This window comes from Heloderma suspectum, chromosome 1 (genome assembly GCF_057233095.1).
Source record: "Heloderma suspectum isolate Gila_16-S chromosome 1, 16-S_ref, whole genome shotgun sequence".
In the NCBI taxonomy this organism is placed as follows: domain Eukaryota; kingdom Metazoa; phylum Chordata; class Lepidosauria; order Squamata; family Helodermatidae; genus Heloderma; species Heloderma suspectum.
Genome location: NC_139458.1, coordinates 26,267,558 through 26,289,065, shown reverse-complemented (window position 1 = coordinate 26,289,065; position 21,508 = coordinate 26,267,558). Strand labels below are relative to the sequence as shown.

At 41.6% G+C, this 21,508-nt stretch overlaps 1 protein-coding gene across 11 annotated transcripts in view; it reads left to right on the top strand.

Moving 5' to 3' along the window:
• EML1 (EMAP like 1) overlaps nt 1-21,508 on the top strand; it is a 213,462-nt gene that overhangs the window by 135,264 nt on the left and 56,690 nt on the right. For 4 of the 11 annotated variants that reach the window (XM_084838920.1, XM_084838934.1, XM_084838911.1 and 1 more), the window contains exons 3-6: nt 702-834; nt 6,755-6,802; nt 9,385-9,519; nt 14,081-14,109. In XM_084838920.1, the coding sequence (XP_084695046.1) occupies nt 702-834; nt 6,755-6,802; nt 9,385-9,519; nt 14,081-14,109 (345 nt within the window). Of the gene's footprint in view, nt 1-701; nt 835-1,706; nt 1,847-5,586; nt 5,694-6,754; nt 6,803-9,384; nt 9,520-14,080; nt 14,110-17,550; nt 17,578-20,594; nt 20,720-21,508 lie in introns of those variants that run through there. The other 7 variants (XM_084838943.1, XM_084838926.1, XM_084838964.1 and 4 more) reach the window with 5 other exon arrangements.

Sequence of the window (21,508 nt, the reverse complement as noted above, 5' to 3'; positions counted from 1 at the left end):
TAAGGGTGGCTTAAGAGCATCTTTTCTAAAAGTGTGTTCAGATGGGTGCTGAGTAGTTTCAAAACATCCAAAGTGTTTTACAAAGTTTGTAATGATCTTTGAATAAATGAAGGTAAAATTTGAAATGGAGATGAAACTGTTAGCAGAAAACCAGAATGGCTAATTGCTCTCTTATGAGATGCTGCTGAGCTCAGTATTTTTATTGAAGGAGGCCTGTGGATGCTGTTGTTGTCCCTACATGCTAGATTGCTGCCAGACCATTTGCTTCGAAGGAAGGATCTCTAGTGCTTCACGATGCTATTCCCGAGGTTCTCAGCATGTAGAAGCAGGAAGCCGTCCCACGTGTTAGGGCTTGGGGAGGAGAGGTTTGCTGAATGCTTCAGTAGGAGTCATGGGATGGCCTTGCCTTGAAGTGAATGCACCATCATCAATGCAGCACATACACTGGTCCCCAATGAAGACCCACTTCACATCTTGCTTTCTGTATACAGAGTATGTAGGGTTGCCTTTTACTGTTATTTAGGAAGCCGTTTCTGACATTACTGACTTGTGCTGGTGGGTGCAGTTTGAAATAATCCTTTGTTTGTCATAATGTAGTGAGGATGCACACACAAATTTGCAAACCGTATTTCATTCTTATCAGACATTACCCATGGGTTCATAATTGTCAGTCCTAATTTTATCTTCTTTTTGTTTTATAGCAAGACCCCTAGTGCAAACACTGCCTTTAAAGACTACTGTTAATAATGGAACTGTTCTACCAAAGAAACCCAGTGGCTCTCTACCTTCCCCATCAGGAACTAGAAAAGAAATTGTATTACCAGCAGCAAAAAGGTATTAAATATCTATCTATCTACTACATATGTATGTATATTTCCTGTCTTCAGCTTCTAAAACTGCTCCTCTGAGCATTTTTTGCTCTCTGGGTGATACTTTCAAGATAAATTTCTAGATAATTAAACCAAATTACTATTGGAAACCTTGTAGAAATATCTTCAACTTCATTCATGCTAGATTAATTAATCAGGATTAATGTTGTTGCAAGAAATTCTAAAGGAGTGTGTAATTAGGCTGTTATTTTCTTGCCTCTGTAATTTGAGGTTAAGAGCAGGAAATGTCTACTTAGGGATTTTGTAATCTGTTCTGAAAATGAGTGCCTTTGTTTCTTTATCAAACCAACAGAAGTAGCAAAGATGCTTGAAAGGTATTATAACACAGCCATGTAGTCCTTACAGTTGCTTTTCATTGCCAAAACGCATAGGAATATGATTCCTGTTCTTCCATTACCTTAACTTTGTGATGTTTGGTTATTTTCAACCATGATAATCAATCAGTGAACCCACTCCCCATAAAATAAAATCCCTACCCTTCCTTCCCACTGTTCTCATGTATAAGAGTACTCTTTTGAGGTCTTTGTTTTTATTTTGTTTTATCTTCTGTTTTTAAAATAGATTGTTCTATATATGTCTCTTTGTTTGTCTACTACTCTTGAGTTCTACGGTTCCAGAGGAGGAACCGGATGAGGCTTTTATTGTGACATCACACTGCCTCTTCACAGAATTTTACTGGGAGGGGGGGAGCAGATGTCATCAGCTTCCACTTTTAACCTCCTGCGGTTTCCCACCACTTCTTCCATTTTTTTTTTTTAACAACAGAAAATCCATAAAGGAGAAAAAGACAGAAAAGTTGCACAATGCTTTCTAATTGGTAGCGCTAGGAGCCCTCCATCTGGAAGGACTCCTAGATCTAGCTCTGATGCAGATCAGGATCGCTAGTACACACTTGACATGCGCGCTGATGGGACATGTTGCAAAATCCAGTTGAGCATTCCTTCTCATCAATGCAGGTGCAGACATACCTTATGTTTTCAAAACAACCTGGATGTGTTAGGAGCGAGCCTTTCAGTAATTCAGGGGGATTGTTCTTATAATTGGTTTGGTTAATTTTTTACTTATTTATTTACTGTATTAAAAACTATCAACAGTTATTTTTAAGTTCAGCTTTATTAATTAAGTTATGTGGTGGCTTGTACATAGTCAGATACTTTATTCAAAATCTTTTCTTTTGTATATAGTAGTATAGGAAATAACTTCATAGCAAAACAAAATGAATGATGCTAACCTGGAAAAAATGTTATAAGTATTTACATTCACAAATGGTCTTTTTATATCTTAAATTGGAAGAGTGAAAAGGAGAGCTAGTTCACTTGGCTCTGACCCACAGAGCATGGGGAAATTTCAGTGAAGTAAATGAGGAATCCAGGTTTAATACAAACTGGAAATATAATTTCCTCATAAAGTCTCTTTTAAGATTCAGTGAAGCTTCACATGTCACAAATTTAGCCATGAGGTGAGGAGCAGGGGTTAACTACAGATCCTGCAGCTTTTACACATAGTCAAATAAGGCCACAAACCTATGCATGTTGAGACAGAAAGAAGTCCTATAACTCCCAGGATGCCCCAGCCAGCCATGTTGGCTGAGGAATGCTGGGAGACGTACAGTTTCTTTTTGTCTTAAACATGCTTAGGATTGTGCTCTAAATGAATGTATCCAGTGTTGATGTTACAGGGTACACCATGAGTAAATGGCATGGCACCTGCTAATTTGTGATTTGTGAAGCGGCCCTCAGAATGAAGACAACACAACGGCTTACACAGGCTCTCTCATAGTAGATGCTTTGTGGTAGATGGTCTCATTGAAATATATTGTATACTCAATCTTGTCTATCACAAGATTTGCGGATGGGCTGTAGCTCCATGCTTTGCATACAAAAGATCCCAGGTTCAGTCCCTGGCATCTCCAGGTAGGACTGGAAAAGACTCCTGTAGGAAATGAAGAAGAGTTGCTGCCAGTCAGTGGAGACAGTACTGAGCTAGATGGACCAATGGTCTGACTCTGTACAAGCCAGCTTCCTCTCACAGCTGATATCAATTACTGATATATCACTTCTGAATAATTTATTTGAATTGAGGAGTAGGGAGTTGAGGCACATCAGTTGGGTATTAATGGCACTTCCAGTGATTCTTAAATTGTTGGCTCTAGGCAAGCATTCTTAACCTCAGGGTGAACTACCGCAGTGCTTTCATCAGGCACCTGGAAAGTTACCTGTTAGTAAACATTTGCTACATTAATAGAATAGCCTTAGCATATTTGGGATGTTCCCAGATTTTATGTGAATGGTGATTTTTAAACATTCAGTTCTTTTTAACATGTATTTTAATTATTTTGCTTAATTCTATTTACTTCATTGTAGCTGATAATTTTGTGTGCTGTTTGCAGGAAAGATTTATACTATGCTGTTTAAGGCACATTTCCCTTGCACATCTCTTTCCTTATTCCACTATCTATCATGTCCACTTCTGTCTAGGCTGGTCTTTGATGGATCTTTGCAAGATCTGACATTGCATCCAGGCCCTCAAAATAAATTTTGATTCTCACATTACACTTAAAAGCCATCAGTGGCCATTATTTTTAAGCAGAATTGTGTTGCTGTACAGAACCAAGGCCAAAGGTATCCCTGTTTTCTTGGAAGGAAGATGAAGGGAGTCAGGAACTGACACTCAACTGTGAAGTGAATAGCGAAGGGATTACACCAGAAATGATTTCCACCTGGCCTGTGGAAGCTTGGGCTCCTTCTGTAGGTCCTCCCACTCCACTCCCCAAGCTCCACCCCCTGGAGGTTACCAGGGGCTTATGGAGGAGGCAGGGAGCGGAATCCAACATGTGATTAGAAATAAAGTGGGAATTCCCCTGCATGGTGCTAGAGGGGAATCCCAGCTTTATCTCCAATCACAGATTAGAAATAACCGTGGGGATTTCCCTTACATAGCATGGTGTTCACCTTCCCAATTGGGAGGGCAAGCAGCATGCTAAATGCTTCCCTGGCTGAAGGTACTAGGTAGAGGATTGTTCCTCCACCCAGTGTCTGGGCCAGGGAGGCTTTGGTGCATGCACGCTTTCACCAGATGGGGAGAGCATGCACACATCAGAGCCAAGCACAAAGGGGACTGTTTCAGTCTGCCCGGGCTGTGAAACCAAGCTGGCTCAATCCCCTTCATTACATTCTCGTTAATAACATGAAAGGTGTCCCATATGTAACACTTTTTTTTTTTTGTATTTCACTCTTCCTCCAAGGATCTCAGAATGGCATTTTAGTCACTCAGCAATCCTGCGGGATAAGTGAACCTGAGTAATGCTGAGTTGCCCAAGTGTGCCCAACAAGCTTTATTTGTGGAGCTGGGCTTGAACTGGGGTATCTATGTCCAAACCCAAAATTCTAGTCACAGCATCATTCTCCATGTCTTCTCCATTTTCTACTCATACATGAGCATACCAAAATAAGACCAGCCTTGACTTTGGCTTTGCTGGAGTAACTGAGTCTTGGGACAAGTAGGCGTTTGGCAAAGATAGTGTAGTTCAAACATGCATCTCACATAGGGCTGTACATACACTGTGCTAAAATCTTGGCCACCAAATCTGTGTTCCAAAAAACCTGTATTCTGTGACCTCTTTTAACTTCTGCAGATTGATTCTGTGGCTATTTCTGCTTCTATGAATCATGGTGGGGGTGGGGGGAGAAAGAACTATGTAAGGTAGTAAGCATTATTCTCTGACAGCAAGGAATGCTGTTCATCCCCTGCCCTCCACCTCCTGGAAGCTTCTGATATTTCACCAGGAATTGCCCACAAACCTTTAGGCCTGCCTGCCTTTGCAGTCTTCAGGACATTGAATGTATTTTTTTGTTTGTTTATTTATTATATTTCTAATTCACCATATAACAAAGGGCTTTCAGGGCAGCTCATACAATAAAATAGATTAAAAACAACAAATGCAATAAAATTTTAAAGGCCTGGGAAAATGAAATAACAATAATAAATATCTAAAAATATAAAATGGTTGGGAGAAGAGAAATGTGTTGCCTGGTGCCAAAACAATAACAGCGTAGACCCAGGTAAGCCTTCCTGGGGAGGGCATTCCATAAACAGGGCAGCCCAACTGAGAAGGATGTTTCTCTTATAGTCACCCATGCCTAACTTTAGTGAGATCACCTAGAGGAGGGCCTCCGAAGATGCCCTAAGTCCCTGGGCACGTACATATTTTGTGCCCAATACCAAAGCATGTGATTGGGGCAGTCAGGTCTTGGAAAGCATGCTGCTTTGATTACAGATAGTTCAGGTTCCCTACGGTAAGTATGCTCTCACCCACCTAACTGTAAGGCAGCCACTTCTACCTGGTGCAGTCCCACACCGCATGGTGCCAATCAGGTGAAAAATAGTAATCTACAAGGGCTCAGCATTCACACATACATACTCCACAGTAGTATGGGATCAAACTGTTGGGAAGCAACTGCTGTGTGTGTGTGTGTGTGTGTGTGGGGTATAAATTTGGATGGTTATACACACCGTTTTCACTGTGCCTAGTTAGTGGGGTGGGGGATCAAGATCATAGTTACCTGTCCTGCCTCCAGGATCCCCAGATCCTGGAGCGTGATGTGTGAGCTGAATCTTCAGTATACACAGATCTTTGTGTGGCCAAATCACATATTACCCAGTCCATGAGTGAGTCATGTGATTTGGGCCTACATGTGCTGGATTTTAGGGAGAAGGTAGGGTAGAATGTTGTCTAAACTGGGCCAGAGAGAAAAAGCCAAGGTTGAAGGGGGAAATGGAGAGACATAGTTTGGCACTGACAACGTGAGTAAACTCAAGGGACTAATATGGCTAATATTTTATGGTATTCTTACACTTGGTTGGCCACTGTATGAACAGAATGCTGGACTAGATAGGCCTTTGGTCTGGTTCAGTATGACTTACTGTGTTCTGAAACTTAATTAAATAGAATCCTAAAGCATATTCCATTGACATCTTTGGGCCAGTCTTGCAAATCCAATGAGTCATACTAATACAACACTGGCATTCCTCTTATTTAGGTCAACCTTCCCACTCTTTACAAAATAATGCTAATTACACAAGTGAAAGAGAGGTAGCTTATATTCCTAGAAAATAGTATTATCCGTTATTCCTTGTTATAAACTGTGCTGATTATATTCTCAAGGTAGGAAAATTTGCCCTGACTTATTGAATGCTTCTGTTTTTTTAAACAATCATGTCCTTGCGGGCTACTGAAACTTTTAAAAGAGGCTCTTGCTCCTGCATATGGCTAACCCCTTTTTATCTTACTGTTCTCAGTGATCCATATTCTGTTACAATGACCAGAGAGTATTGGTTTCATTTCTTGTCTGAAACACTGTGAAGATATTTTGAATATCTGGCATTTCAAATAATTATACACCATCATTCATTATTTGTGTGTCTTTCTGGGTGTATAATTTATACTCTCGTCTTCTTTTCTCCCGTTGCTGCTCTAGTGTTGAGTTTCCTGTCTGTCCTCTATTGACTACTGCTGTTTTTTTCATCAATTTTTTTTACTTTAAAACAAAAAGATCCTGAGATGTCTGCATACAGAAAACATTGCTTCGAGCTGAGTTATATGCTAAAGTGCTTTGCAAACTCTTTGTAAAACCCTCAGCATCTTTTGTTCAAGGTGCCATAAGCAATGGTTAGCTTGAATGGTCAAGGAACCTGTTAAACGATGTGGTTCCTTAATCCTGCTTCATGTAATATGCTGACTGCATGAAATGTATGTCTCGTATTGTAACATTTTTTATAAATGTTCTTTGTTCTTACATTCTTATTTTACTGCATTCACTTTTATTCTGCTTTGTTTATGCACTTCTCATTCATGGATTAAGCAGGTCTGTGAGTCTTCTCAATGCATGCAAACTGAAAAAAACTGCTCTAAGGTGAGGGATTCTTTCTAGTATTGTAATATGTTGTATCTGTCTGTCTCCTATAGTTCATGATGAAAATAGGATCTTACATCATTAGTAGTGTACAGTTGTAGTAATAATTTGAAACTTGAGTAGTTGAAAGAAAAAAACCCAAATTAAATTCTTGTAACCTGCACATTAACATTCACTTTACATTTTAGGAAGCATTAATTTGATTTCCTGCTTCTCTACTAACATTTCTTGCTTCTTAGTGAGGATTCACTGCTAATCCAAATGCCTTTATGAATACATGTTCTAAGTATGTTGTAGCCCATATACTTGCAATGAAACCTTACCAGTTTTGGGGTTTGCCAGTTTGAAGCTCCCTAGACAGTTTTTGCTGTTTTTCATCTAAGACCTAGATGCAAAGCCCTGCTCATAGGAAAATTTATAGTCCTATGGGAGCCCCCAACTGTGTAGTCTTTGAGTTATCCTCAAGGACCAAACTCAAGAAAGTTTTCTGACCAAATGGGCAAAGGTCCGTCCAGTGTTCCCATATGTAAGCCCTTCCTTAGTCATGTGACTGTGGGTTTGTGTGTACCCATGGGATTTTGATTACTACCCAGGCTGCAGGCAGTATCACAAATTATTTTTTAAAGTCCTTCCTATTTTCCAAATCAGTTTGCTAAAGGGAAAGTGCTGCTAGTAAACCTCCCCACCAGAAATCCAAAGTCCTGCTGAGCATGCTACAGTGCAAGCTTGTCACATTGTGGCTTAAATCACTGAATGAGAGCAATCCAGAGTGTTGATATATTTTAAACAAATTAACATTATGATAATTCATTAACCCGCCTTTGTACCATACGACATCTAACCAAGTTTAGTTTAAGTTCATTAACAGTTGGAAGCATAGGCCCATATGCATATGCTTCTATTCTTACATGGAGTGCCACTTATTACCTTGGCATCAGGGGTCCACAAATTATGTCTTGGTTTATTATATTGACATTAGGGGTTCACAAATTATGTCTTCATTTAGTAGGCAAAATTATTTATATTAGCCAGGAAATATATAGTAAATGTGCCTCTTAATACATGCAGAGTGCCTTTCCACCCAGCAAGTGGCAGCCTGTCCCTTCCACAGAATTAAGGGAAAGAGCTAAAAGTATACTTGGCATTGTTCCCTTAAGCTTAAATCTCTTTAGTTCTCTTTTTGAAAAAGTAAACATTGCCCCCACTTCCCAGGCAAGCCCCAACATTCACAGTAATCATTTTTTCCCTCTCTCCCAAAGAAATCCACTACAGATGTTTCTTCCTTCCCTGCAGCAGCTCCCCTTCACAACCCAATATTTTTTGTTGTTTCATAATCAGCTTCCAGAAGACAAAACAAGGGAAGTAAAAGGGAGCTTTGAAATTGCCCACTCAGTCAATTTTCAAATCAAACCTTCCTTGTTCTTAAAAAAAAATCTACCTGCAGTTAGAATGAAGTGGCACAGGAGCTTGTTGACTGGGGGACGTATTTGGAAGGAATATTTTCTCCAAGGTGAGGGGTGGTAGCTGGACTTGCAAAGGTTCTTTAAGTGGGTTTCAATGTTTCTTTAGCTGCTGCTGTAGATTTCTAGGAGGAGAATAGTGCTGGGAGAGAGGGGGAAATGAGACAGTGTAGGTGAAGCTGCTTTGCAGATGGGGAGGGAAAGCAATGAACTGAGCAGCACCAGAAAGAAATCAAAAATGGTGTGGCAATGTGCCCGCCTTCCTCAGACCAACAAGTAGTATTTCCAGAAAGGGAAGTGAAGGATGTGAGGCAGGGAAAAACTCTTTCACATGCCATTCAGAGAACACAGACACTCTCCCAAAAATCTATCCCAGGTTTTTCTGGCAGCCTGATTTAACTGCTGTAATGCAGCTTCCCTCCCTGAGCATTCTTGCTCACTAAGAACAAATACTTTCTCACCCCTCGCTTGTTGTTGAATGGGTTTGTTCAAGGCTGGCGATCATGACTGGGATGTGAAAAATCACAACATTCCTTGTAAGCAGGCTCAGTCAAACAGGGCCTGCTTGTTTCAAACTTCAAGTGCTGAGGTCTGCCACCTCCTACCCACCCTCCCCCACCCCTCCAAAGCCAACAACTTACTTATGGCAGCGGGAAAGGTCGTGGCCAGTGCTCTAAATCGATGGTGCAGTATCCTTTTCTAATATGGCTGGAGCCACAAATCCCAGCAATCCCCAGCAGGAAAGTGTTGCTATTTGTGTCAAATTTTGCCAGGGAGAAGCCCTTCTGGGCACTTGCAAAGGTTTGGCCCTTTTCAGATCAAACTATAGGATGTCCATGCATCCCTAACAATGACTGAGACCAGAATATGATCCTAAATTTTATATATGGCCATTTTGTTTCTATATTATTTTCACTTTTGCTAGCAGCTAGAGGTTATATACCCTGAAGCACTAATTTAAATACAAATTTCTGCATGTTCCCTCCACGTTTCCAAAAGATGGATTAGTAATTTCAACTCAAGATAGATTACTGTTTGGGGATTGTACATTTGAAGAGCTTGATGTGCAGGCTCAGAATAATGCATTATGTGCATAAATGTATATCCTTCCTTTTCTGTTAGCACCGTCAAAAGAACCAACTCAGCTGAACGTGTGTCTCCTGGAGGTCGAAGGGAAAGCTATGGAGATTCCAAAGGCAGCCGCAATCGTGCTGGATCCACAAGCAGTTCATCTAGTGGTAAAAAGAACAGTGAAAGGTATGGAAAGTAGCTGTCATTACATCCACATCGCTCTTAAGGCTAGCCACACTTTTGTTGTTGTTGCTGTCGTTATTAAAATAATATTCAATTCCATGTACATGACACCTTACAGACTGGTATAAGCAAAAAGACAGGTCTCAGCCCTGAGAAAGTTACAAACTACATTTGACAGTGGTAGAAGACAACAAAAGAAGTGGAGTAAGTAGCAAGAGTGACGAGACAGAGAAGGAAATAATGAGATAGGAAAGGCTATCCAGCAATGAATGCAAACAAATGCAGTTACAGGTAAGGATAGCACAATCATTCAGAGTGGGGAGAATCAAATACGTCCCCATAAAACTCAGTTTTACTATTGCAGGGCTATTTCAGGCTAAGGCTATTGCAGGATAAACCTCATTTAGAAGCACCTCCTAAATGAGACTTTATCAGGTATCCAAGTACCCAGGCAGCAGTCCTATGTGGACTTATTTGGGAGGAAGTTCTATTTAAACTCAGTGGTAAACATGCATAGGATATAATTTCTAGACTACATTTCTGTGGGAGTAAGGAGTTAAGTCAAATGCTTTAGGAAATGGTGGGTTTTGAGGAGGGATTTGGAGGAAGAGAGAGAGAGGTGGCACCACATAATAGTCCAGAAGGAAGAGAAGTGTCTGGAATGGAGCAGCAAGTGTGAGAATGGAGTCATTTCAGACAACAGGAGATGTTTTGATAGCTCAGGGTGGTACAGTTGTAGAAATGAAGTTTCCTGTCATGGGCTTCCTTCACACGGAGCTTTTATCCTGCAATTGAGATTGCTCCTTCATGGAGGTTTGCAGCTCTTTACATGATGCCATGACCCTCCAAGGTGTCTCCTACACTAAATGCCCTTTGTTCCGTTTTTAAATAGATCGCAGATAATAAACTATCAAATTACCCTGTTGGGTTCACTTGAGTGCCCTCTGTGAAAAGAGGAAAAGTGGCAAGAAGAGGAGCGAGATCAATGAAAGATAATGGAAGACTCAGATACGGGGAGAAGGAGGGGGACAGGACGCGGGTGAAAAAGGGGAGTCATTGTGATCGTGCATTTAAAACAGAAGCGGGTCACGTGTCCAGCCGGATTTTCGTATGCACAGCAGCCGAGGGCTGGGGATCGGGGAGGGGGAGTGGCTGCTATTTACCGAGAGTCCTTGATCATCATCAGAACCCCTCTCCGGGAGACCAAGGTTGCTGAGTGCATGTACTGGAGGTTGGGCCTGAAGGGCAGTCTGGGGATTCTGCTCGTGTACCATCCACCCTGCTGCATGACTGACTCCCTGGCCGAGGTGCTTGAGGTGGTCTCTGATGTTCATGTGCAATCCCCTAACTTGTTGGTGTTGGGAGACTTCAACGTACATTCAGAGGCTGTCCTCACAGGGGCACCTTGGGACTTCATGGAGACCATGGCTTCCTGGGAGCTGCACCCTATTCCATCTGGGCCCACCCATGTAGCCGGTCATGCGCTAGATCTTGTGCTTGTTTCTGGAGAAGTGGGGAGTGATCTGGAAGTCGGGGGTATATCCACCACCCCCTTGTCATGGTCAGATCACTCTCTGGTGGTGATAGACTTCTCGGTTCCACAACCCCTCCACAGGGGTGGAGGACCCATTAAAATGGTCCTCCCCAGGCATCTTATGGATCTGAATGGATTCCTGAAAGTGCTTGGGGATTCTCTGGAGCACGCCAATGGCCACTTGGTCGAGACCCTGGTGGGTGGCTGGAATGCTGCAATCACTGGGGCATTAGATTGGGTGGCTCTGAAACGCCCTCTCCCCCTGAACAGGGCTCGGACTGCACCATTTTCTCCCTGCCCCACATCCTTCACTTCCCTTTCTGGAAATACTGCTTGTTGGTCTGAGGAAGGCGGGCACATTGCCACACCATTTTCGATTTCTTTCTGGTGCTGCTCAGTTCATTGCTTTCCCTCCCCATCTGCAAAGCAGCTTCACCTACACTGTCTCATTTCTTCCTCTCTCCCAATCCGCAGTTACGAGCTTTGAAACAGGAGGTGAGACGGCTAGAGCACCGGTGACGGAAGTCTCGCTCCAAAGACGATCAGACACGGGCTAGAGCTGTATCTTCAGCATATCACGTGGCAGTGAAGGCAGCAAAAAAGGAATATTATGCTTCCTCTATTGCGTCCGCAGAGTGCTGCCTAGGAGGCTGTTCCAAGTGGTCCAGAGTCTGGTCGGTCCACTGGCTCTGGAACCACTGGAGCATTCTAAAGCCTCCTGTGAGGCCTTGGGCAAGGCACTTTGCAGATAAAATAGATAGGATTAGGCGTGTTATTCCGTGTGCTGGGGATACAGTTAGTGAGCAAGGGGCGGTCTGTGGCAAACCGGTTTTGTGGGATCGGTTCCAGCTTCTTCCTGCTGATGAAGTGGGCAAGGTGCTTTCATCTGTAAGGCCGACCACCTGCTTACTTGATCCTTGCCCATCTTGGCTCATTATGGGCTGCAGAGAGGGATTGGGTGAGGGGATCAGGGCAGTGGTGAACTCCTCCCTTGAGGAGGGAGTGATGCCAGCAGCCCTCAAGGGGGCAGTAATAATACCACTCTTAAAGAAGCCCTCCTTGGATTCCCAAGTTCAAGGTGATTGAGCAGGTGGTGGCGATGCAGTTGAAGGCACACTTGGAAGAAGCCGATTATCTAGATCCATTTCATTTGGGCTTCAGGCCTGGGTATGGGACAGAAACGGCCTTGGTCGCCTTGGTGGATGATATGAGAAGGTCTCTGGATAGGGGCGAATGCTCCTTCCTTGTTCTTGACCTCTCAGCGGCTTTTGATACCATTGACCACGGTATCCTCCTGGACCGCCTGGAGGGGTTGGGCATTGGAGACACTGTATTGTGGTGGTTCCGGTCCTTCCTCTCCGGCAGGTACCAGAGGGTAGCACTGGGAGAGGAGGTGTCGGACCCGTGGCCGCTCACTTGTGGGGTACCACAGGGTTCTGTCCTCTCCCCGATGCTATTTAACATCTATGTGAAGCCACTGGGGGCTATCATCAGGAGGTTTGAGGTGTGGTGTCATCAATATGCAGATGACACGCAGCTCTATCTCTCTTTCAAATCTTCACCAAGGTTGGCCCTGTCCAAACATCTGGAGACGGTGAGTGGCTGGATGGGTAGGAATAAGCTGAAGCTGAACCTTGACATGACCGAGGTACTTTTGGTGGGAGACAAGAGGAGGTTGGGGGATGTTGACTTGGTGTTGAATGGGGTACGGCTACCCTTGAGAGACCAGGTCCACAGCGTGGGGTCATTTTGGACTCCCAGCTGTCCATGGAGGCTCAGGTGTCAGCTGTGAGCTGGCAGTACTGTATCAACTCCATCTGATACTGCGGCTGCACCCCTTCCTTCCCGACCACCTGCTCCCATCGGTAGTACATGCCCTGGTCTCCTCTCATTTAGACTACTGTAATGCGCTCTACATGGGGTTACCCTTGAAGGTGGTTCGGAAGCTGCAGCTGGTACAGAACGCGGAGGCTCGCCTGATTAAAGGCAGACACTGGAGTGATGCTGAAGGAGTTGCACTGGTTTCCAGTTGTTTTCTGAGCCAAATTCAAGGTGTTAGTTTTGACCTTTAAAACCCTATATGGTTCCGTCCCAGCCTATCTTAAGGAGCACCTCCAGCAACCAGACAGGCCGCTCAACAAGATCAGCCTTGGATGGCCTTCTCTCTGCCCATCAGCCAGGACAGCTAGGCTGGTGGGGACGAGGGAGAGGGCCTTCTCTGTGGTGGCCCCCACTCTGTGGAACTCCCTCCCTAGGGAACTCCACCATGCCCCCTCTTTAATGAGCTTCCGCCATCCCTTAAAAATGTGGTTGTTCAAGGCAGGCATTTTGGATGGGTAAGGGTATTTTTAGAAATATGGTGTTTCTATTGTAGAATTTTATTGTTTTAAATTGTTCTATTATATACTTTGTACATCGCCCAGAGCAGCTGGGTGACCAGCCAGATGGGTGATTAATAAATTTACTTACTTACTTACTTAATGAAGAAAGACCCATTTTAAATGCAGGATTTTAGGCTGGTGTAGAGATGCCCATGGATATAATGTAAAATAAGAGCAGAAAGATAGGGTGGGGTGAGGCTATGGACAATGAGCTTGTAATAGGTGCAGAAGGGGATGGAAAGCCTTTATTGGGGTTGAAGAAAGGCATCAGATGGTCCTGGTGTTGAGAAATGTGAATGATTTTGACAGCATAATTTTGGATGGAAGAGAAATGACTATGTCAGAAGGCCAGCAAAGATTGCAGTAGTCAAGGCAGGAGAATACAAGAGCATGAGCACAAGAACATGAGCCAGAGTTTTAGCAGAAAGGATGGTGAGGAAGAGACAGATTTTTACAGTTTTGTATAGGGATAATCAGCATGACTTGGTAGCATTGTGAATAAGGGAAGCAAAGGAGAGGGAGGAATAAAAAGGAAATGGTGATTCTGCTGATTCTCCCTGTTATGGAGGGTAGATAAGGGGAGGGGGGTTGGAAGGAAAGATGAGCAGCTCAGTCACGTTAAAAAGATATTTTTTTATTATTTTCACAGCAAGCCTAAGGAACCAATGTTCAGTGCAGGTAATTGTTTTGCTTTCTCTATTCCTCAGTAAAGATTTTGTGTGTGTGATATTATAACCTTTTTCTAATCATGGGTATGAATGTTTAAAAGCAGGAGACTGCTTAGCAAAGCTTATTACAGTTTGATCCCAAAATTCTGCCCCTAATCAACATTACAATGATTAACAAGTGGCAATAAACAGTTTTACATTTTGTTGAAATAAACCAGCATAAGAACCTTACAACGTTGGGATTTAGGGTAGATTCAGACATTTGCTTGTCATGCTCAAAGAATGAATGACCTAATGTCTGACATAATTCTGTTTGAAACTAAGTAGTATTTGTACAAGGCCGCTGGGATCCTCATTTAAGTGTTTCTGAGCTCCTTGAAAGAATGTACAATAGAAATGTTACATGTAAATATAAACCTAAGAAGTGCACAGTTTTTCCTAGGTTGGTTAGCCTCCTTATAACTACAGGTGCGCACTCAAGAGGCTCATTTCCAGGAACACATACACAGACACACATGCATGCACACACTGACAAAAAAATAGCTATACACCTATATTTATGGTTTCTGACCACCCACATAGGAAAACCATGGTAAAGGCATGTGCATAGGAGAAAATGAAAAAAAAAACCAAAAAAAAACCTGCGGTCTTTAGAATTTGTTACAGGTATGTACAAAGCCACAGTTCAGTCAGATTATATTACTCCATGCACCATTATCATTACTAAGTTCCTTCATGTGAAATTCTCAGTGGATCTACATAATTCATACCCAGTTGCTGTTTTTAGTTTTTGCACAATTGGCACCCACAGGGCACTCATCTTTAGTGATAAATTGCACCAGCTTAGCTTAACAGCTTGGTCAATAATATATGGGCAGAATTGCGATTTTACAGGGGTGTGCTAAAACTCTATGTTAAAGAATTCAATGTATTCTATAACCCATTATATGATTGCTTCTGCATGTTTAACGGCTACCATGCATTAAAGGGTCATGGAAAGCTGGGATGGGCAGAAAGTAGATCTCCAGAGGTTTTGGACTTCCAGTATTTCTGATCATTGGCCAGCTTTCAGGGCTTCTGGGAGGTGAAGTCCAAAAGCCTGGAGATCTACCTTCTGCCTACCCGATGTAAAGGGAGAGAGAGAGATTGGTATGTGGTGTTCCGCTCAGCAATGCTGTCTCAGTAGGGGAAGGGATGTAGCTTAGTCGCAGAGCACATGCTTTTCATGCAGATGGTCCCAGATCCTTCAACGTCTTCAGGTACGGCTAGAAAGATTCCTGCTGAAACCCTTGGGAGCTGCTGTCAGTCAGTGTAGACAATATTAAGACAATATCTAAGGTAGATGAACCAATGTTCTGACTCGGTATAAGGCAACTTCCTATATTTAAATGCTAAACTGGGTTTTCAGTGTTAAGCGTGAATGCAACCAGAGAAGGCAACCTATCTAGGTTCTATCTTTTTGGCTTGCAAATCACAGTCTTGAGCCCCAGAATCAGTTTAAAACATGTGAATTGTTCCACTGAATTTAGCACGATGACTGAATCATCCTCTAAACCAAGGACACCATCTTTTTCTTTTTATGAACTGATCATTTTTAGAATAAGAAAAATGCTTATATTAAATGTAAGGAATTTAATATTTTTTGTTAAAATATTTTCCCATGTTTTCTGTCTCTTCTTTTTGCAAACACATTTAATCCTGTGTTAGCTAGTTGGGAGAAGCATTTGCAAAGGAGAATTGACAGTCAGGAATGGGGTGCTTTACTTGCCCCCTGCCCCCTTATAATGTCCCTACAGAAGTTTTTGTCCTCCTCTCACCAGACTAGCTCCAAAACAGGAAGTCAGCCTAGTTGGGCAGGGGAAACAGTGTGTGTGTGAGAATTGGCAGGCATGGGAGGGGTTAAGCACCCTCTATCCCACCTGCTGATCCTCTTCTGTCAGTGCCTGCCCACCCCCAATTATTATCTTGGCAACATGGGGTTGGCAACATGCATTTGCCAAAATAATGGCTCTTGATTCCATACTTTCCCAGAAAGGTTAGAACTGAAAATTGGTGGTTTAATTAATGTTAGCCTGATCTCGAACTTCAAATTTAGTGGGGGAAATTTAAATTTAAAACCAAAGGGAGATTTTTAAAAATTCAAAATATAGCCTGATTTTCTTTCTAAAATACATACTTTCTTCCATGCAAATGATATAATAATAATGCTTAAATAAATATTCCCTTCGAAAGAGGGCTACATCCTGCTGTTGGGCTACATCCAACGTCACGTGACCAGATTTCCCCTTGCGCCACATGACTTCTCCTTGTGCTCTTTACTCCTATGGAGCATATTTGAAGGGTATGCAGGAGGCTGCAGCAGGAAGGGTGAATCCATGTTGCTAGCAGTGTTCTGCTGGCGGACACCACTGTATGCAACTCATTGTTGGGTAGAAGCACAAAATGTTAAATGCAGTTCAGTCAGTTGAAGAGACTATCAGTTACTGAGCCCATACTTACAATCATTCTACCACATCTAACACGTGGAGAAATCTTCCTTACCTCTTGGCGATGTAACATAGATGTCTACACAGACAATTCTAAATATGCACCTCACATGGGCAATCCCAAATAAAACCAGCAGCATTACTTGCAATTTTCAACTTTTAGCCACCGTGGGAATGGTTGCTAATGTTATGTCAGACATAACACCAAACCACCATCTGACAAACCATGTTTTATGAGTGGCCACCAAATCAGGAGTTGCAAATAAGGGGTGCTATCCAAGTTGATACAAGCATTAACGTAAATTATGTTCTAGCGCGACAGGTTTTCAGGGAACCACCAATTAATATTGTGGTTTTAATGTTCTATATATTTTAAATTGTTTTATTGTGTGTTGTTTGGTTTTAATTTTTGTGAACCGCCCAGAGAGCTTCGGCTATTGGGTGGTATAGAAATGAAACAAACAAACAAACAAACAAACACTATTGGCATTATGCTAGAGGTCGCTTATGCTAGCACAATGTAATTTACTGCCCATGGTTTGAAGCTGGTTTGCAAAGCACAGTTGTAGCAAAGTGTTCTGGGGTGTTATTATCTGAATAATAAAAAGAAAAAACAGTTTTGAACATTCATGTGCCATCACATGCCACTTGTTTGGGATAGCATCCTGGGACTCTCATCAAAGGGAGGGGAAGAGGGGAAACTGCACAAATCATGATTTGGAGTTTAAATTATGGTTAGTACATACTTTTACATGTAGAACCTAGGATATATATACACCTTATAAACACCTTGTCCATATCTCAAGATGGTTCATACTGCTTGTGTGAACAAAACACTGTGTTACCTGAATGGTACGTAAAAGAATACAACTGGGGAATCCATAGAGCAGGGATTTAGGTGAGCCTGACTGTTCTTGAATGCATCTTTATCTAGCACTTCTATCTCTGTCTCTGTAAACCACAAGGGAAGCGTCGTGTGACACATTGCAAAGGTAGGTAGGCCTTGCTTCTGAAACCTCATAGCTCTCTAAGCAAGCCTATTAACAGGGGCAAAGGAGTTTGTCTCTATAAAAGCAACGTATTCCTTGTGCTGTAACAACAGTATTAAACAAGTTTGGCATCTTCTGATCAAAGTTCATGCATTGCATCTACTGGATTCTAAGTCTTGTAGAATTTAATGCTAATCGATTTTTACTTGTATTTTTTGTTGGCCTGGTCAAAGGAATGGCCAAGAAAAGACACAAACGTTAAGAGAGCTATATGGCAACACATGAATGTCTCACTGTGTGATAATAGTTGCTTGGCAATTTGGCTGAGAAGCCCTGTGACTGTACCTGCTTTACCTAGTTTGTTCAGATAGCATCCTAATGTGTGCCTAAAGAAGCATTTTGCTCTAGAATGGTGTTGCCGTGCTTGTTCACTTCCTGAATTGTCCCTGGTAGATCATAGACTTAACCTGAGTTGCCAACAAACAAATTGCAATGTCTAACAGATATCTCAATGCTTTTTTTTAACATTGTGTTGATGTCAAATTAGGGTTAGTGAATATGCAGCGTGGGGAGTTTGTGTTAGTCATTAACATATAACCAAGTTGTAATCTATGCACACTTGATCAATTGCTTGTAAAGAGTAAACAGATTTGGATTGCATTTATACAAATGGCTTATTCCTAACCAATATCTCATTCATCTGCATCTTCTTAGTTTTATATATGGCTAATTTCTTAATCATGGGCAGTTCTGTTCCTGTAGGCCAAATTGTTAAACAAGCCACATGTAACGTTAATCCTTCAGTCTCTTATGGAAGTAACTTGAGGTGCTGTTAGTTTTAATGCTAATAGCATTCAACACTATCTGCTTAGTGCTGTTTGCAAGCTGTTACTGCAATATTATATGAATACTGCAGGTGTATTAACTAAGGTTGCTTTATCTTTCTTCTTTATATCCAGTGGCTTCATCTCCTTAAACCAGTATCTCTTACTGCAGTCTGTTATGCTAAGACACTTGCCATCTGTTATTCTTTCTGTGTCTTTGAATATCTGTGTGCCTTTTCTGTTTTGGTATTCAAAGTGATACAGGGCATGCCACTGTCCAGAACAGCCTACTGCAGTAGTGTAAAAAACAAACAGAAACATTTACTAGCCTGCTTCCACATATCTGTTGTCAAAGGGCGCCTGGACCGTAAGTCTGGCAAGATGTTTGTCTCAAAAGGATTATTATCCATCCTTAGTAAGTGACAGATAGCAAGGTTGGTTTAGGTTAATTTTGGGTTCCCCAGAATAGAGTTTACACAGCTTAACATCCTGGTCCTAAATGCCCTGAGGCTCTGAGCAATACAGGTATAATGTTATGATGTGTTATGATCTGAGGGTACTGTAGTTGCTACTCCCCACCTAAACATTTATTTGCTTGCATGGTAAATTTTGGGATAGGGCCAAAATTGGCAAATTTCCCAAAGGCATCTGTCTCCTAATGTTTGGATGCAATTACTGGATATGTGTTTAACCGAAGTGTATGTATTACATATTCCAGGAAAAAATTGCAGTAGTAAAAATTAGTCTTAGGCCCAGTACTCAAATTACATGGGGCCCTGTGCAGATGCAACACTGCTAAGGGTTAAGAAATTGGAAAAGGGCTGTGTACTTTCTCTGTCTCCCTTTTCCAGTGCTGATTCCGCTCTCCCTCCCTGAATGGCTTCAGTTATGGTTTAAGGCAGGGATGTGCAACACAAGGCCCGGGGGTCGCATGCGCCTGCCAGTGGTGAATTTGTGCCAAAATGTAGTGGTTTGGCAGCAAAAAATGACAGATTTTTCCTTGTTTGAAGAAAAACAAGCAGCAGTTTGCTGCCGATATTTGTCAGTGTGGCAGCATGGCTGAAAAGAAGCGCCAGTTTTAAAGAAAAACTTGCCCTTTTTTGCTGCCGTATCACCAAAATTTGGCAACAAATTCAGTAGTGTGGCCCCTGGTGAGAGAGGGAAATCGGCCCCTGGAAGTTCCCCCACCCCTGTTTTAGGGGTTCATCTGCACCCTCACTAATCATGGTTAATGCTAATCAGACTCTCTCTTAACCAGGCTTTGAAGATTGACTTCAAACTCTAGTTTAAATCCTAGTTAAGATAGGAAATCTGGTGAGCAGTAACCATAGTTAACATTTGTTTAGACTCAACCTTGATTAAAACCTAAAAGGAAAAAATGGGGGAAATTTGCACCTGAGAAAGGCAGGGACTCCATGTACTCAGAGCCTGTTTCCTGTCTCCTAACCAGATTGTTTTGAAGATTGGCAGCATTATGTCAACACTGGGCGTTAATGTTAGATAGTCCCATAGTTTCTGATAAGCAAGTGATGTGAAAATTGTAGCCTGTATGGCACTTGAGCTTTCAATATGTGCTACATAGCCCTGTTAAGTACAAAAGTGTGCTTTGTTCCTTGATAAGGAGCTAGAAATGTAGCCACCCATAACTGCCCATGCAGCTCCAGTATTGTTAATGTCCATCTATTCTGTACTTTTTTTTCAAAACAAAAATGTAAAATACTGAACACCTTAGTAACTTTTCATGCTTTCAAAGTATCCCTAACAATATGTATCAAGTGTAAGGTACATTTTTACACTGTGATGCAACTATGAAGCCTGTCTGCTGTCAACAAAACTGTTTTTCTAAAAACCAAAAACAGAATTCAAAGGTTAAACTTTGGATATATTTCTAGGCAAAAGTGCTTTGTTTAAAATCGGTGCTTATCACTGCAACAACTTTTAAGTTTTTATTAACTAATAAGTATATAACATGATATTGTTGTTCAGTGAATTCTAATTAAAACTGACTTATACATTTTGTCATTTCATCATTAAAGTAAAGCCCTATTTTAAAAAAACCTAAACTGTGGCTTTTGTTTAATGGTGTCTGAAAATCCTTAGCAATATTTTAGTAGACCTAAATTTCTCTCTCTGATTTTCATAATGTTGTTACTTCTGCCCTTCCATTTTCTCTATGCCCGTGATTATTTCATCTAGTAACTCTACTGATGTCATTGACTCCAAAACTTCCTGATTCGGATGAAAACAAGGCTGGATCCCTTGATCTGCCGATGGAGCAGCAGGAGACAGCAAGTTCTGAATCTCGAAAAGCTACACCAGCTGTTCGCAAGAAACCTCCTTTGGCTTTGCCATTTCCTAAAAGCCCTAGTCAGACAATCATGCCATTTCCTAGATCACCTAGTTTTTTAAGCCCCATGAAGTCCCCAAGTCAGTACTTTCAGATCTGCTATTAAATTAATGTTTCTCTACATGGATACCTTGCTTATAGCACCACCAAGTAGAGTATTTAAGCATGTTTATTTAATGTTGGCAGAGTTCTGGTCTGTAATTCTTTTTTATGTTTTTTCTTTGTGTTGCCATTTGTTGCTATTTATGTTTTAAAATCTAGCCATTGTTTGCATGTACATCAGCGCATTTTACTAACTGACTGTCTTCGTTGTATTTCCAGTGTATTTCTAACAGTAGATATCAAGTGTAAAGTTTAGCTTTACACTAAGATGCAGTGAATGTTGGCAATTATAGATGCTGATACCCAGATATGTAAATATTCAATCTAAATAAATAAAAGATTTTTAAGTGGCATTTTTGTGTTAATTGTAATCTTTGGGGTTTCTTCCACAGTTGAGTACAAAAATTAGATCTGTATTTCATTCCAGAAAGTTATGCTTTCTTTTTTCCCTATGTGTATAATTTATTATGTGTCATCTGATTATGAGGTTATTGAGTTTCTAAAGAAATTTAAAGCAGACGGGATTTCATGTGCATAATTGATTATATCAAGCTCTGGGCATTTGTGGGGAAAAGCCCATTCTCCCAATACAACTTTAAGATGTAATTAGGCAAAATATTGGCTTGGGCTGGAAGAATTGTGGCATACATGACTGATATTC